Genomic DNA, 14,170 nt, shown 5'->3' with positions numbered 1-14,170 from the left:
CATTTTTTGATGCAATGACAAGTTGAGCTGATAAAGATAACTGTGTAGATGTAATATACTTTGACTTTTGTAAGGCTTTTGACTTGGTAATGCACAACATTCTGATTAAAAGATTAGCACTGTATAATACCAATAAAGCACATGATCAATGGATTAAGAACTGGCTAACTGACAGATCTCTAAAAGTAGTCATCAATGGGGATTCATCATTGAATGGGGTGTTTCTAGTGGGGTTATGCAAGGATCAGTACCAGGCCCAATGCCATTCAATATTTTACCAATGACTTAGAAGTAAATATAAAATGACTGCTGACAAAGATTAGCAAAGTGGTAATAATGATGAGGACAGGGCAGTACAGAATGATCTGGATTTCTTGGTAAACTGGGCCCTTTCAAACAAAATGTGTTTTGATACAGCCATATGCAAAGTTATGCATCTAGGAACCAAGAATGCAGGCCATACCTACAGAATGGGGGATTGTATCCTGTGATTCAGTGATTTTAAAAAGGGTTTAGGTGTCAAAGTGGACAAACACCTCAATATGAGCTCCCATTATGACGCTGTGGCAAAAAGAGCTAATGCAAAGCATGAATGTATAAAGAGAAGACTACAGAGGTAATTTTACTTCTATATATGGCCATTGGTAAGACTGATACTAGAATACTGTCTATAGTTCTGGTGTCCACATTTCAAAAAGAATGTTGAAAAATTGGAGAAGATGAAGAGAAGAGACACACTCATGATATGAGGGCTGGAGAGAAGAGTAAAAAAGCTCAGTCTGTTTAGCTTATCAGAAAGAAAATGGAGAGGTGACTTGATTATGGTGTATCAATATGTTTATGGGGAGAAAACAGCGGACATTAGCGGACTCCATAATTTAGGAAGAACTAATGGCTAGAAGTTAAAGCCAGAAGAATTCATGTTGGAAATAAGGCAGACATTTTTAATAGTGCGAGTGATTAACTATTGGGACAAACTACTAAGAAAGTGGTGGATTCTCTATCTCTGGCTGTCTTCCCATCAAGCATGGATGCCTTTCTGGAAGTATATTTTAGTCAATACAAGTTATTGGGCTCACTACAAGAGTAACTAGGTTCTATAGCCTTTGTTACAAGAGGAATCAGACTAGATCAGTGGTTGTCAACTTGTGGTCTGCTGACCCTTGTGAGTTTCACAGACTAGGTCTAAGATTTACAAAGGGGTCTGCACCTCCATTTGACATTTTTAGGGGTCTGCAAATGAAAAAAATGTTGAAAACCACTAGACTAAATGATCTAATGGGTCCCTCTGGCCTTAAAAGCTATTGGGGAAAAATGAATCTCTGGAAGCTTGAGAGAGGTAAGCACTAGATAAAAATTCTCTTTCTGCTATTATTTCCAGTGGGCATAGTTTTCACTCATGCAGGTTTCTGAGTCACAAATAATGCAAGCTTGGACAAGAGTTAAATTCTTGAAATACCAGCGTAGAAAATGTATACTTATTTTTTTCTTTACAGAACTAACTTTAAAATTACTAAGGCCCTGAGTTTCTTTTCTCAGACATCATTTTGGAGACCCAGAGTTGCAGGGCAGCCTTCATCCCTATTTAAAATAAACTAAGGAACAGGAAGGCTAAATTCAAGCTGTGCTATCTGATGCTGTTGAAGTTACTGTTTAAAAATAAAAATAAAATAGAAAACAACCATGGGGATGTGAAAGCCACTGATATGTCCAAATAGGTTGTTGAAGAGGCTAAGAAAACAAAACAAACCCAGGTACTATTGCACAAGATTAAGGGATTTGCTGTATTTCTAAATCTAGCTCTGGTTCAAATAAGCGCTTATCTATATTTTCATATAAATAGTGTGGAAGTGTATGTTTCTGTAAATACAGGAAAAACAACATAGGTGAGGTGATATCCCTAAACAACTTAATCTAGCATTGTATGACAGTATATTTTTTTCCTGTGTTCATAGGTTCATCCCCATGCTCTTCCAAGGAGATGCCTAACCCAGATTCACATAGACACCCAAGTATATGGTTGCAGAAATATTAGGATTACCCTATTATACTGCTTCTGTATAATATTTGCAAATGGCTTGGAAGGTTTATGAGCACCTAGCACCTTTATAGCATTCTGGCCTTTTTTCCATCTATTCTGATATTAAGCCAATACATATGATATTCTGGGCTCCTGTTACTAACTAATTTATCCATTTATTTGTACTTACTTCACTTCTTACTTTATTTTTTCATTTAATTTAGCCCTAAGGTTGAACAAATTTTTTACATCATTCTTTTTGTTCCTTTATCACTTCATTCCCTTCCTAGCATGATTTGGTCTATTCTCTTTCTGCCAGGTTATTTTCCCTGTGAGGGATACTGCTTTGTTTTTACAGGGGTGTGATACATTATAGGCTGAAATGGCTTGTAAAATTAAGGAGTCAGTATGACATGCATGACAAAGCCCTGTTAAGGCTGGAAGTTCAGAAATCTGGAGAGTTTCTTTAAATGTATATTTGGTGAATATGTGTCACCTTATTTACATAACTGACTAGGGAAAACTAATGAGCAGAACTAAGGCCTGACAAGTTTGAAGCATTGAATAAGATGTAGGATTGCCATGCTCCTGCCTGACTCTGTCATCTCTTTGGACTGGCATCCAGGTAACCCTGACCCTGGCTACTACTTGTCCTGGACTTGGCAGGGACCTGTGGCTGGGTTGGTGCCTCTGGGGTTGGCTGGGAGATCTGTCTGCTTCCCGATGGGGATGCTCTGGCTGAGCTGATAGCCCCTAGCTGGGGGCTGAGTTCTGGGTGTGGCTTGTCCCATTCTCCCTTGCTTTAGTCAACTTTTGCTGGTCCTTGTTGCAAAGGCTGTCTAATCACCAATCTAGACCCCAGTGTGTATTCCACTTTATGCCTGTCTGCCTGTGGCCCTATTACAGCAGCCAATCATCACCAGGGTTTCGAGATACACTAACCCCACTCCCTTCCATTAGACTCAACCCCTACATGGGTGTCTGGGAAGTAAAGTAGCATCGAAGCTGTTACAGCACCCTTACATCACGTGAGGTTTTATTTATGTGGGAGGAATCTTCCATGGACTAGTTAAGCTTTTTCAGGTTGCTTCACAATGAAACAGCCTTAACAAATCAGAGAATCTGGCCCGCTATCTGTGCAGTTATGTGACATTGTCATTGAAAAAGTGCTTATTAGAGGTATCTTTTCCTTTGAAACTCCTATTTTTAAACTTGATGACATGTAGAAAGTGTCCTTGCAGAAATTATCACTTGTAGTGAGTTAGGAACTGGAGATTGAGGATGAGTAGGATTCTGAAGTCTGGCAAGAGATCCTGCTTTATTTGGACTCTCACTTTTCATCATTAACTCTTTTGGACGTATATAAAAAAACTGACAACCTACTGCCAAAGGACACTGGTGAAAATGTTTTTAAAAAGAAATGGCAGTAATAAAACAGATTCTGGAGAGACAATGGAGGCAGTGCCACTTTTTATTTTAACACATACGTTATGGAAGTGTCCCAAACTCTCATTTCTGGCTACTAATCATCATCTGTACTGAAAAGACTACACAGCCAGTTATGGCCAGGAGGCTAGAGGCTTGCTGTTCTCCGTTATCAAGAAGATGCTGAAGGAAGCAGAAACAGTAAGTCCCTGAGTCTCTTAGCATCATCCTCCATAATCATACATTTAAAAAATTTAAAAAAAAAAAGCAAAAGAGGGACTTCAGACACTATCAATAGGGGAGAAAAACTTGGCTTACTGTGGAAATGTTCAGTCTAAACTTCCATTTGTCAATTCCAATGTAGCTTCCAGGTACACTGAAATTGGCAACCCTTTGTGGATTATTTTAAGAACGAGCAGACAGTTTATCCAAATCCTGAGATTATTTCTGTGTAACTGTTCTGCCAGCTTTTCCAAAGAGTAATTAGGCCTGAGTTCAGAAGACAGAAAAATGTGGCCTTGGTTACAACTGTATCCTGAGTTAGCAACCAAAGAAACATAATTGGATATAAGTAAATAGCAAGGGGATCTTAAAAGTTAGTTATGCCATGCTCTGATTAAAGTAACAGTTAAATAAGAGAAAACAGATACCTATGGGGAGACCTGTCAGTGGCTGTGGGATGTGATAATGTTATCTGAAAGACTTCTGTTTTACTCTGGGATGAGGATAGTTATATAAATGTTAATGGACTAAATTCAGCAGGGGAGAAGCTATTGTTTGGGGAAGGCCTGTTCTCACACCTACCTGTGGCTTAATTATATTGTCATCTTTTTGGGTCAGCAGATACTCTTGAAACTCCCAACTGAACTTGGGGATTCCATAATTAAAAAAAAATACTACAAAAGCAGAAGAAAAGAGATAAGCTTACTACACACTGATGAACTGAGTAAACAGCACTGTCCACATGCTGATACAAAAGATGCCTTCATGTCTAGATTCTTCCACAGATTTTCATATAAACATGGTTTCTTTAAGATGCTATCAGACCCATTCTGGTATTGCGGCAATCCCTGTATATTGTTTTTATAGTAAAGGAAAATTGTTCTTTGGGGAAGTGCCTTACCTGCAGCACTCAATAAAAAGCATGTGCCAGAAAGGTGCATGCTCTCAAAAGATGCTGTTGCACATGCACCATTTGCATTCTGTGGATAGGCAGATTTGTAGTCTTTCCCATAAAGATGAGTAGTGACCAGAAATGGGGGAAGCTTTGGACACTTCCAAAGAATGTGTGTTAAATACACATAAGGGATTCTAATCATGTTGCTTAATGTGCTTCCAGAAGTTGCTCAAGTACTACGGTAATGGGGACTGTATAACAGCCTGCATAGAACTGAATTAAGACACTGACTACAGTCACTGTCTGGCTTTGGAAAGTCCTGGTGACTGTGAAGAGTGGGATGAACAGGTGATCAAACATTACAATACCTCAATAAAAGGGCTCTCCCAAAAACTTAAAAACACTCTACCCCACCCCAAGTAAAGTAAAGTGTCATTAACAGTCTGAGCAATAATAAGAGATGTAATGCATACACACTTAAATACATCCTTAATTGTACCCATGTTTTAAGAGTAATCCTGCAGTCTTAATCCAACTGTATTTTAGAGGTATCTGTACCTCCAGTAAAGTAAAGTAAAGTAAAATAGATACCACTGGTGCACATGATGGGTGATCTAACTTGCCTAGTAACTTAGCGTAAAGATGTCGTTTTAATTTGTTGGCTGCCCATCTTTCTCCTTTGCTTGCTGGCCCCTGCAGTCATTGATTTATAATGTATGTTAGTTTATGGCTGGGAGACAAGAAAGGAGATCACAGTATATTACTTTCAGTAGTTTACCATTAGTTTCTCTTCGCCTCCAAACTTCTTATCTAGATCTGTACTTACCTTCTCTTTTCTACCTTTTTCCCTTACAAATAACGTACAAGTTGTGCTCAGCCCACCTATAACCTCATGATGGACCTAATCCTGAGGTCCTTAAAATTCCTATTGAAAGCAACAGGATTTGACCTGAGTAAGGACTAAGGCCCTGATCTTCAAAAGATATTTAGATGCTTAACTCCCATTGATTCCAAAGGGAGTTGGCACCTAAACACCTTTGAGAATCTGGGTGCAAAGGCCCAATTACACTACCCTTACTCATTTTGAGTAATATCTTACTCTGAACATAATCACTGAGTAAACTACCACACAAACTGAGTAAGAGTGACAGAAGTAGGCCCTATGTAAATAATGAGGCACATATTCTGCCACTTTTACTCATGCTGAGCACATATGAAGAACCTGATTATAAACACTTACATGTATGACTAATTGTACACAATGAGACTACACATGTGAGTAACATTAAGCACATGTTTAAGCATTTGCACGCCAAGAGACTTAATCTGATTACTTTGCATGTAGCCCCATTGATGGCATATGACTCTCAGCAAGGATCTCATGATTTGGGTCACCATGCCTGGCTAAATGTGTTAATACCTACATTTTATTCACCTATAATGCTGTAAGACATAATATAAAATAATGTAATGAATTTAGCTTTATTTTGCTTCCCTTCCATTTTATTTTAATTATCACCAAGAACACAAAGCACTGATGTACGTTGTATATCTTCAGCTTTGTCACCTGGGAAACAAGGGAAATGTCAGGGATGCTGTTTAGCTTAAATTGAATCTTTTGTATGCATGCCTATTGGGTTCAAGAATTTGATAGTTTTGTATTGATCTGAATTCAAAAGCAACAAAAACACACTTGCAAAAGACCATGAACACGGTGTTTCATGAAACTGAAGTGTGGGACTGTGCACTGGATAAAACAAATATAATCCAATTCCTCTGAGAAAGTGTTCAGAGAAAAGTATGTGTATACCCACCATACATTTTTAGACATATAAATAAGGCCAAACTTTCTATACTCTCAGCTAAAAGAGTGTTCACTTCAGGAATGAATACAACAGCAAAGAACCCATAAGGTTTCAGACTGCTGCAGAAGTAACCCATTCCAACACGAATGGCATTTTATTTCCAGATGACTGTTAACTATGACCCCCGTATAATCTTTAAACCAAAACCATGTGTCATTATTGGATTTGCCTAAGATACTATTTTAATATTTGGGTGAAACTTATACAGCAGCTGCTACAGCTCTTTGATTTTATTATTGAACCTGCTACATTAATATGCATGTTGACTGAATAACTGCCTATAAGCCTTTTAAAATATGCTTCTAATCACATCAGCATTAAATATTAAACAGGAACTTGTCTCTACCATTTGCTTGCATTCTCTCTTTCTTAGCTTATCTGTACATGTGTGTCTGGATGAGCAGTTATTTTTGCTGACAACTTCATTTATCCTAAATAAACACTTTTTTTTTTGCAATTGTTATTTACTTAGAATACTATAACAATTCTCCCACCATGGAAAAGATGATACTCAACAGATGCAGGTTTGAAAGCGTTGCTTCTAGTAAACATTTTGCCTCAAGGTTTTTTGTCCTATCTTTTCTCTCTCTCTCTCTCTCTCTCTCTCTCTCTAGGGAATTTTTGTTCTAGGATTGCCATATGCTCTTCTCCACAGTGGATACAGTGGGCTGTTTCTTATTATCCTGGCTGCAATGTTCTGCTGCTATACTGGCAAAATTCTAATCGCTTGCTTGTATGAAGAAGATGAAGACGGGCAGCTCATAAGAGTGAGAGACACATACGAAGACATTGCTAATGCCTGCTGTAAAAAGCGATTTCCCAAACTAGGTGGCATAGTTGTCAATGTGACCCAGGTGATGGAACTGATCATGACGTGCATTTTGTATCTGGTTGTTAGTGGGAACTTGCTGTCACATAGTTTTCCATATTTACCAGTAACTGAGAAAACTTGGTCTGTAATTGTGTTTGTAACACTGCTGCCTTGTGTGTTTATCAAAACTCTCAGCATTGTTTCCAAACTGAGCCTGCTTTGCTCCTTAGTCCATTTCATTATCATCTTCATAGTGATGAGTTACTGTCTGACACAAATACATCAGTGGTCTTGGACAAGATTTAGACTCCCCATTGAGTTTGAGGATTTCCTGGTCTCAGTGGGGGTGATCATTTTCAGTTATACTTCACAAATATTTCTTCCTACTCTTGAAGGGAACATGAAAAACCCAAAGGAATTTAGCTGTATGTTGAACTGGACTCACTTTTTTGCTTGTCTCTTCAAGACAGCCTTTGCACTGACTGCATTCCTGACTTGGGGCGAAGAGACAAAGGAAGTTATTACTGACAACCTGCCATCATCCCTAAAAACCCTGGTGAATTTGTGCTTCTTAGCCAAGGCTCTTCTGTCTTACCCATTGCCCTTTTTTGCAGTCACAGAAATACTGCATACTTGCATATCTAGCAGCGATCATTCTGATTACAGAACCCCACTGTTTATTGTAGTTTTAAGAGGCTTGGCCCTCTTGTTTACTCTGCTGATGGCCATGTTCATACCACATTTTGCTCTGCTGATGGGTTTAACAGGCAGTGTAACGGGTGCTGCTATGACTTTTCTTCTTCCTTCTATTTTCCACTTAAAACTTAAATGGGGAAAGTTAGTGTTCTTGGAGAAATGTGCAGCCATTTCTCTTTTTACTGTGGGTTTCCTTTGCAGCTTAGCAGGTATAGTCTGCTCAATAAAAGGGCTGATTGAAGCATTTGGAGGAAGGTAGAAAGGCCATCTTGAAAATCTGATGATATACTCTTGAGTATTACCACTGTGAATGCAATTCCAAAATTAATATATGACACAGCACAAATGTGCTTTAATATAAGAACTATTACTTGTTTTTAAAATGAGTAAAGAAAGAAAAACAATTTTGTTTACAATTAAAATATTTTGTCATTGAATTGAAATGGAAGTTTCATTTGCTCTCATGTTCAACATTAACAGTGCTATACCAAGCAAAACAGAAGCACTTTTAATAGACCATTCCCACTTTTAATTCACAGTTATTTGTGCGTATATTGTTCTTAAAGGAACTATAGCTAATCAGTGCAGTTTTCCTGGAAGTCAGTTTCTAAGATTCATTCTCCTGCAATGCATTTATCCTATTGGTTTGATTACAAGATGTCTTACTAGTAGAATGAAGAAGTTAATATGCTGTTCACTTTCTGTATTAGGCAGAAAATTTCTTTGATCTATTTATTTTATCTGACTAAATTAAAAGCTGAAATGAAGTAAATCAAGTTCAATAAACAAACACACAGTTAACATCCTGTATAACTTGCCATCGTCTTTAATTTTAAAAGATATTAGTTTAATAAAGAGATCAGCATCGCAATGTATTTCACTTTAGTGAAAAGTTACCATGATAGGAAGCAATCTAGTCAGGGTACTTTAATGAATACATATCTTATTATAGTAAAGCTATGCTAAGTTATTCAAATAATTACTTTCAAAGTAATTATTTGAAAGAAGAAAATTTAAATTTTCATTATGAACAGCTTCATGCAACCCTTTACTGAGTCATATCAAGGAGAATCTCATCCAACCATATGCTGGCATGCACAAAGCGGAAACGTCAATAATAACAGTTTAACTGCGATATTTTTCTTTTTAATATCTTAGCAGCAATGCTACTGACCTGACAGTGGCCTCTCAAGGCTAACCTATTCAATGATAAATGATGCACAACTAAACTTAAGTGATCAACACTATTGATAAGACCAAGTATGTTAGTCTGTTCCTTTGTATTCTTTCTGGTAATTAATGGAAAAACGTACACTTCTCAAGTTTCAGGCGTTAAATATAGGACACTAATGAATTAAGAAAACAAAACTGCTGTATCGTAACAAAACCCCCAGCACAAACAAGAAAGTAACTAGTCTTCTAGCATTTGTGTACTCTCTTAAACACTATGGGTCAAATTCTGCTTTCATTTGCTCCACATTTACACCAATTTAATTCCGTCGACTTCAGTTGGGTTATTCTGTATTGATGCAAATGTAAATAGGAGCATATTTGTCCCTATCTACTTTTAAAAAGTATAGTCTTTTTATTTTTATGTAGAATGACAAAAAAAAGCGCTGCTCACTGAAGTAGTTGAAAGGTTATTATTACCCCCAATGACATAGACAAAAGGATATTATCCCTTGGATGATGTCAATGAAAGGGTATCATTACTTTTTTATGTGGAGAACATTCTCAAATAAGTAAACATGCAAGAACAGTATTAGTTATATTTTATCCTTTTTGTGTCTGAGGACATAAGAAGGTAGTTTGAAGTGTTGCATAAGAATTCTTGAGCTTAGTTTATTCAACAAATCTCCAAACCAAATTGCACGCGCTTTCCCCCCCCCCCCCCCAATCCCATTTTCTTTTATTGCTTTCTGTCTTGTATTCTTCAGACATTGCTTAGAGTTGCCTCAGTTAATGTACCACTGAGGGAAGTCTTCAAATGAATTTGAATATTTTAACTAGAAATGGTTGGAAAGTAGTATGATTTTTTTCAAAAAAAAATGTACAAAACAACAAAACCCTTAGTTTTTCTCCAAAGGTTTTGCAAACACTTTGAAATGTTTTTAGTTTTTGGACAAAATGCCCCCAAAACTGATTTTGGTTTTGTTCTTTTCTAAATTGAAAATGGAAATATTGGAAGTTCTTTGGTTTTTCAATTGCTGTTTGTGTCCCCTCCCTCATTCCTATGTTGCCACTGAAAATGTGTGGGGAGAAAAGAAGAGAAAAACAAAAAACCCTGAAAAACCAATATGCAAAAACTTCTCAATTTCAAAAAGAAAAACTTATCTTGGTAGTTAGAGGGTCTATCACCAGATAGCTATTTGGGTATTTATAGTGCCCCACCAACATATAGGAACCTTCAAAGTATTACAAACAGAAATAGTAGTGTGGGTAGTAGAGGCATGGGCAACCAAAGAATGGTACGTGTTAGGGAAAAGGAAGTTACATGAGAGGGGTTTGGTGATGGACAGTAACAGCCAGACAACCTTGTAAGCCATGCAGTCCATGTTGAAAGAGGAGCTAGTGAGCTCAAACAGTATGTGGATACAGCCCTGAATGTCCCATGGATTTTTTGCCCTGGCCTGCCTCATACCCTCTGACCCAGCTGCCAGAGATCAACATATGGTAGACCTACCTGCTTTCCAAATGTTTTTGTTTTGTTTTTTAAACTGGATCTTTCATAAGTAATTCTTATGAATTTCAGGACCCCTAGCTGGGAAACAGACTTGACCTGAGAATCTGAGGAGTAAGTGCCTCCAGGAGGTGAGCAGCTTATTGTAGGAGCTCTTTTCACCCTTAGCAACTCCACAGCACACACGTCTTTGGTTTGACTTTCATGGCAAACTCAGCCTTCGAGGCCTTCTGTAGAAGCCAACATCTGCTACTTCAGAAGCAGGGAAGTTAAAGTTGGTCATTTTTTTCAGGATTCTGTCCTGCAACTGATTAGCTCAAAAGACCATAGATATTTTATGCTGCATAAAGCTCCTATATTATCACCATCATGATGTAATAATTTACCTAGGACCTTTCTCACATATCAAGGTACTGAAGAGACTCTGAAGGCTTGTCTAGCTGAGATATTACTGCACAGCAAACCGGGTGTGAATCTTCAGTGCACTAGCTTGCTATGCAGTAATGTCCCCTGCAGACACTACAGAGTACAGTAACTCCTCACTTAACATTGTAGTTATGATCCTGAAAAATGCAACTTTAAGTGAAACGATGTTAAACGAACCAATTTTCCCATAAGATTTAATGTAAATGCGGGGGGTTAGGTTCCAAGGAAATTTTTGGGGGGCAGACAAAAGGCATTATATACTGTACAGTACTGTACTGTGGTTGGGAAGTACCCCTGGCTTACCCCACACAGGCACAGCCCACTGCAGGCAAGGACGCTAGGAAGCACCTTCGCAGCAGCAGTGGCAACTTACCCGGAGAAGAACAGGCACTGACTTTGCTGGGAGATGCTCCAGGCCCACCTCTTCCCATCCCATCCCCACTCCACTCCAGGCCCACCTCTTCCCACCTCCACTCCAACTCCTCTCCGGAGCACGCCGCATCCCTGCTTCTCCCCCTCCCTCCCAGCGTCTCCCTGCCGCCAAACAGCTGTTTGGCAGAGCTTAGGACTTTCTGAGAGGGAGGGGGAGGAGTGGAAGCACTGGGAGGGAGGGGGAGGAGGCAGAGAAGAGGAACTTGTGCAATGCTCCCTTGTAAAGTCACTGCTCTTCTACAAAATCTTACATGCTGTGTACAGAGCAGGCAGCCAAACAACGTTATAAGGGAGCATTGCACACAACTTTAAATGAGCATGTTCCCTAATTGAGCAGCAACGTCACTTTGAAACAACCTTAAGTGGGAGGACGTTAAGTGAGGAGTTACTGAACCTCTGTTTGAAATGGGAGAACCTCAAAACACACTACAGAACTTTTACTGCACTGTAGCAGTGTCCACGCAGGACGTTACTGCCCGGCAAGCTGTTGCGCTGTAGATTCACTCCTTGGCTTCAGCACATAAATGCCCTGTTTAGACATACCACAAGGATCAAGCAAATACAACAATGCAAGTCCACAAAAGCCCCAGCACCTCCTTCTGTGGGTAAGCACAGATTTCTGGAGAGAAAACACTCAGCAAAGGCGGCCAGAACAGGACCAGGAGTGAGTATGTGGCTCCTAGGTTACCCATCTGGGACTCCAGGAGTCAGCAACTTCTGGGCAGATCACCCATGTGAGTTACAAAAGGCCGAACACCTCCTCACGGGGCCAGGCCCAAACACCTAGGAGGGAGAAACTGTCTGCAAGGGCAGCAAAGGCAAGTAGGCCTTCAGTATCCGGAGCCCTCTGATTTACCTCTCAACCTGCCTAGTGTGGGACTCAATATGTGACAAAGAGACATAATGAGGGACCCAAAAAATATTCATGTAGGAAACGTACAACTTTGGAATTGTCATGAGTGAAATCCCTCCAAATGAGCAACATTTGAGGGGTATGGATACATTGTATATGTCTGTGAAATGACTAGCACACCTTCAGGCACTGAATAAATAATACTAACAACTAAAATCACTACAGCTGGAGAAAATAAATAAACAAACAGACAGACAGACTTACTCAGTGTTCCAATCCACTACCCTGCTAGTGCTTTATTAAAACCTGTTTTAAGAGCCAACGATCAGCATTAACTGGAACATCCATCAGAGTAAGTGATGAGAATCAAATTGCAAATAAATACCATCTTGAAAGGAAGTATCTACCAACCCTTTTCCTCCTTTACTAACTGCACCCAGCAGTATCTGTCTGGTAGCAAGATTCCAAGTTCCCCCTTCAATAATGATATCATTAGTACCCACTAAAACAGTCTCTCCCTGTTAATTTTCAGGTGGCTGTGGCATCATCAGTGGGTTTAAGGGAAACACAGAGCCCTGAACTCAAAACTAGGCACATATATGTCCCAGTTGGGGAAGATACTTAAGCACACTCAAGCCAATGGGACTACTCACATGCTTAAAGTTAGGCATGTGTTTAAGTACCTTCCAGAACTGGAGCTATAAATAGGAACAGCTTCCAAACATTTTCTTTGACTCTGTAAATGTATTTTTAATGTTTAAATTTACACCTCGGGTGAAAGCCAGGTCCCGGTGATGTCTATGAGAGGTTTGTCATTGACTTCAGTGGAGCCAGAATTTCACATCTACAATTTGTTAATGATGTTCTGTAACAAAAACTTTGCAGTGCATTTTAAAGCACTTCACTTCCTAACTGGGAATTGTTTTTCCCACCACTATATTTCTTTCTCCTCTTTCAGCAATGAGATATGTGTTCCCTGCTGCTGCTAGTGATAACAGAACATCAGAGATAGTTCAGGAAAGGGTATTAAAAGGCAGTTGCTGAGGCCAGAACCACTTTATTATCTGTTCACCCCTGATTATAATGCATTTCGCCTTTCATTCTCTGAGGTGAATTCTGAATCACACATACCAAATTCATTCTACACTAATCAGTTACTCTGAAAAAATGCAAAAAAAAGCATGTGGAGTAGGAGGAAATAAGGTACGGTGTCTGTGCTTTAAAGACTAGTCTGCTACTAAATCAAATTTCAATATTCAGTACTCCCATTCCTGAACTATAAAACTTTAAAAACTGATGACTGATTCCTGAAAATCATTTATCCTGTTCTTCTGCATTAGTATTAATAACTGGATGATCTATCGCTGCTAGAAAATGTTTAATCTTCCAAATTTCAGTTGAAAAGGAAATGAAGCTCAAAAAAATATCCTGATGGTATTTCAAGATTTACAGTCCTAGGAGCTCACATGGGAAATAAAATGTTAGGAAATTGACTGTGTTCTGTAGTAGTTTGTCATGTATTTGAAAATACCCCATTTGAAAACTTTTAAGTATTGTTGTCCATTGTTTAGATATTTGTAGCTACTTGTGAGCTATCCATCTAGGGTATGTATATGGCGCACATTGCTGTAGTGCATGAGCACTTCACAGTCTTTTGACAGAATCGTAGAAATAATGTATTTATCCTCACAAGACCTCTGTGAGGTAGGGATTATTATCCCCATTTTACAGATGAGGATGCAAAACACAGGGAGATTCTACAACTTGCCAAAAGTCACACAGTACTCTATGGTGGAGCAAGAAATTCAACATCCCAGGTTCCATGGGTTTCTAATGCACTAACCA

General features: G+C 38.8%; 1 protein-coding gene across 1 annotated transcript in view; it reads left to right on the top strand.

The window, feature by feature from the left end:
* LOC102943195 (vesicular inhibitory amino acid transporter-like) overlaps positions 1-8,193 on the top strand; it is a 35,482-nt gene extending 27,289 nt beyond the window's left edge. Inside the window, exon 2 of the mRNA XM_007060789.2 lies at positions 7,042-8,193. Coding sequence (XP_007060851.2) covers positions 7,042-8,193 — 1,152 coding nt within the window. The remainder of the gene's footprint in view (positions 1-7,041) is intronic.
* The last annotated feature ends 5,977 nt before the right edge of the window (positions 8,194-14,170 follow it).

This window comes from Chelonia mydas, chromosome 3, assembly GCF_015237465.2.
Source record: "Chelonia mydas isolate rCheMyd1 chromosome 3, rCheMyd1.pri.v2, whole genome shotgun sequence".
Lineage (NCBI taxonomy): Eukaryota > Metazoa > Chordata > Testudines > Cheloniidae > Chelonia > Chelonia mydas.
The sequence above is the reverse complement of the archived record's forward strand: the minus strand, read 5'-3'. Positions and strand labels throughout refer to the sequence as shown.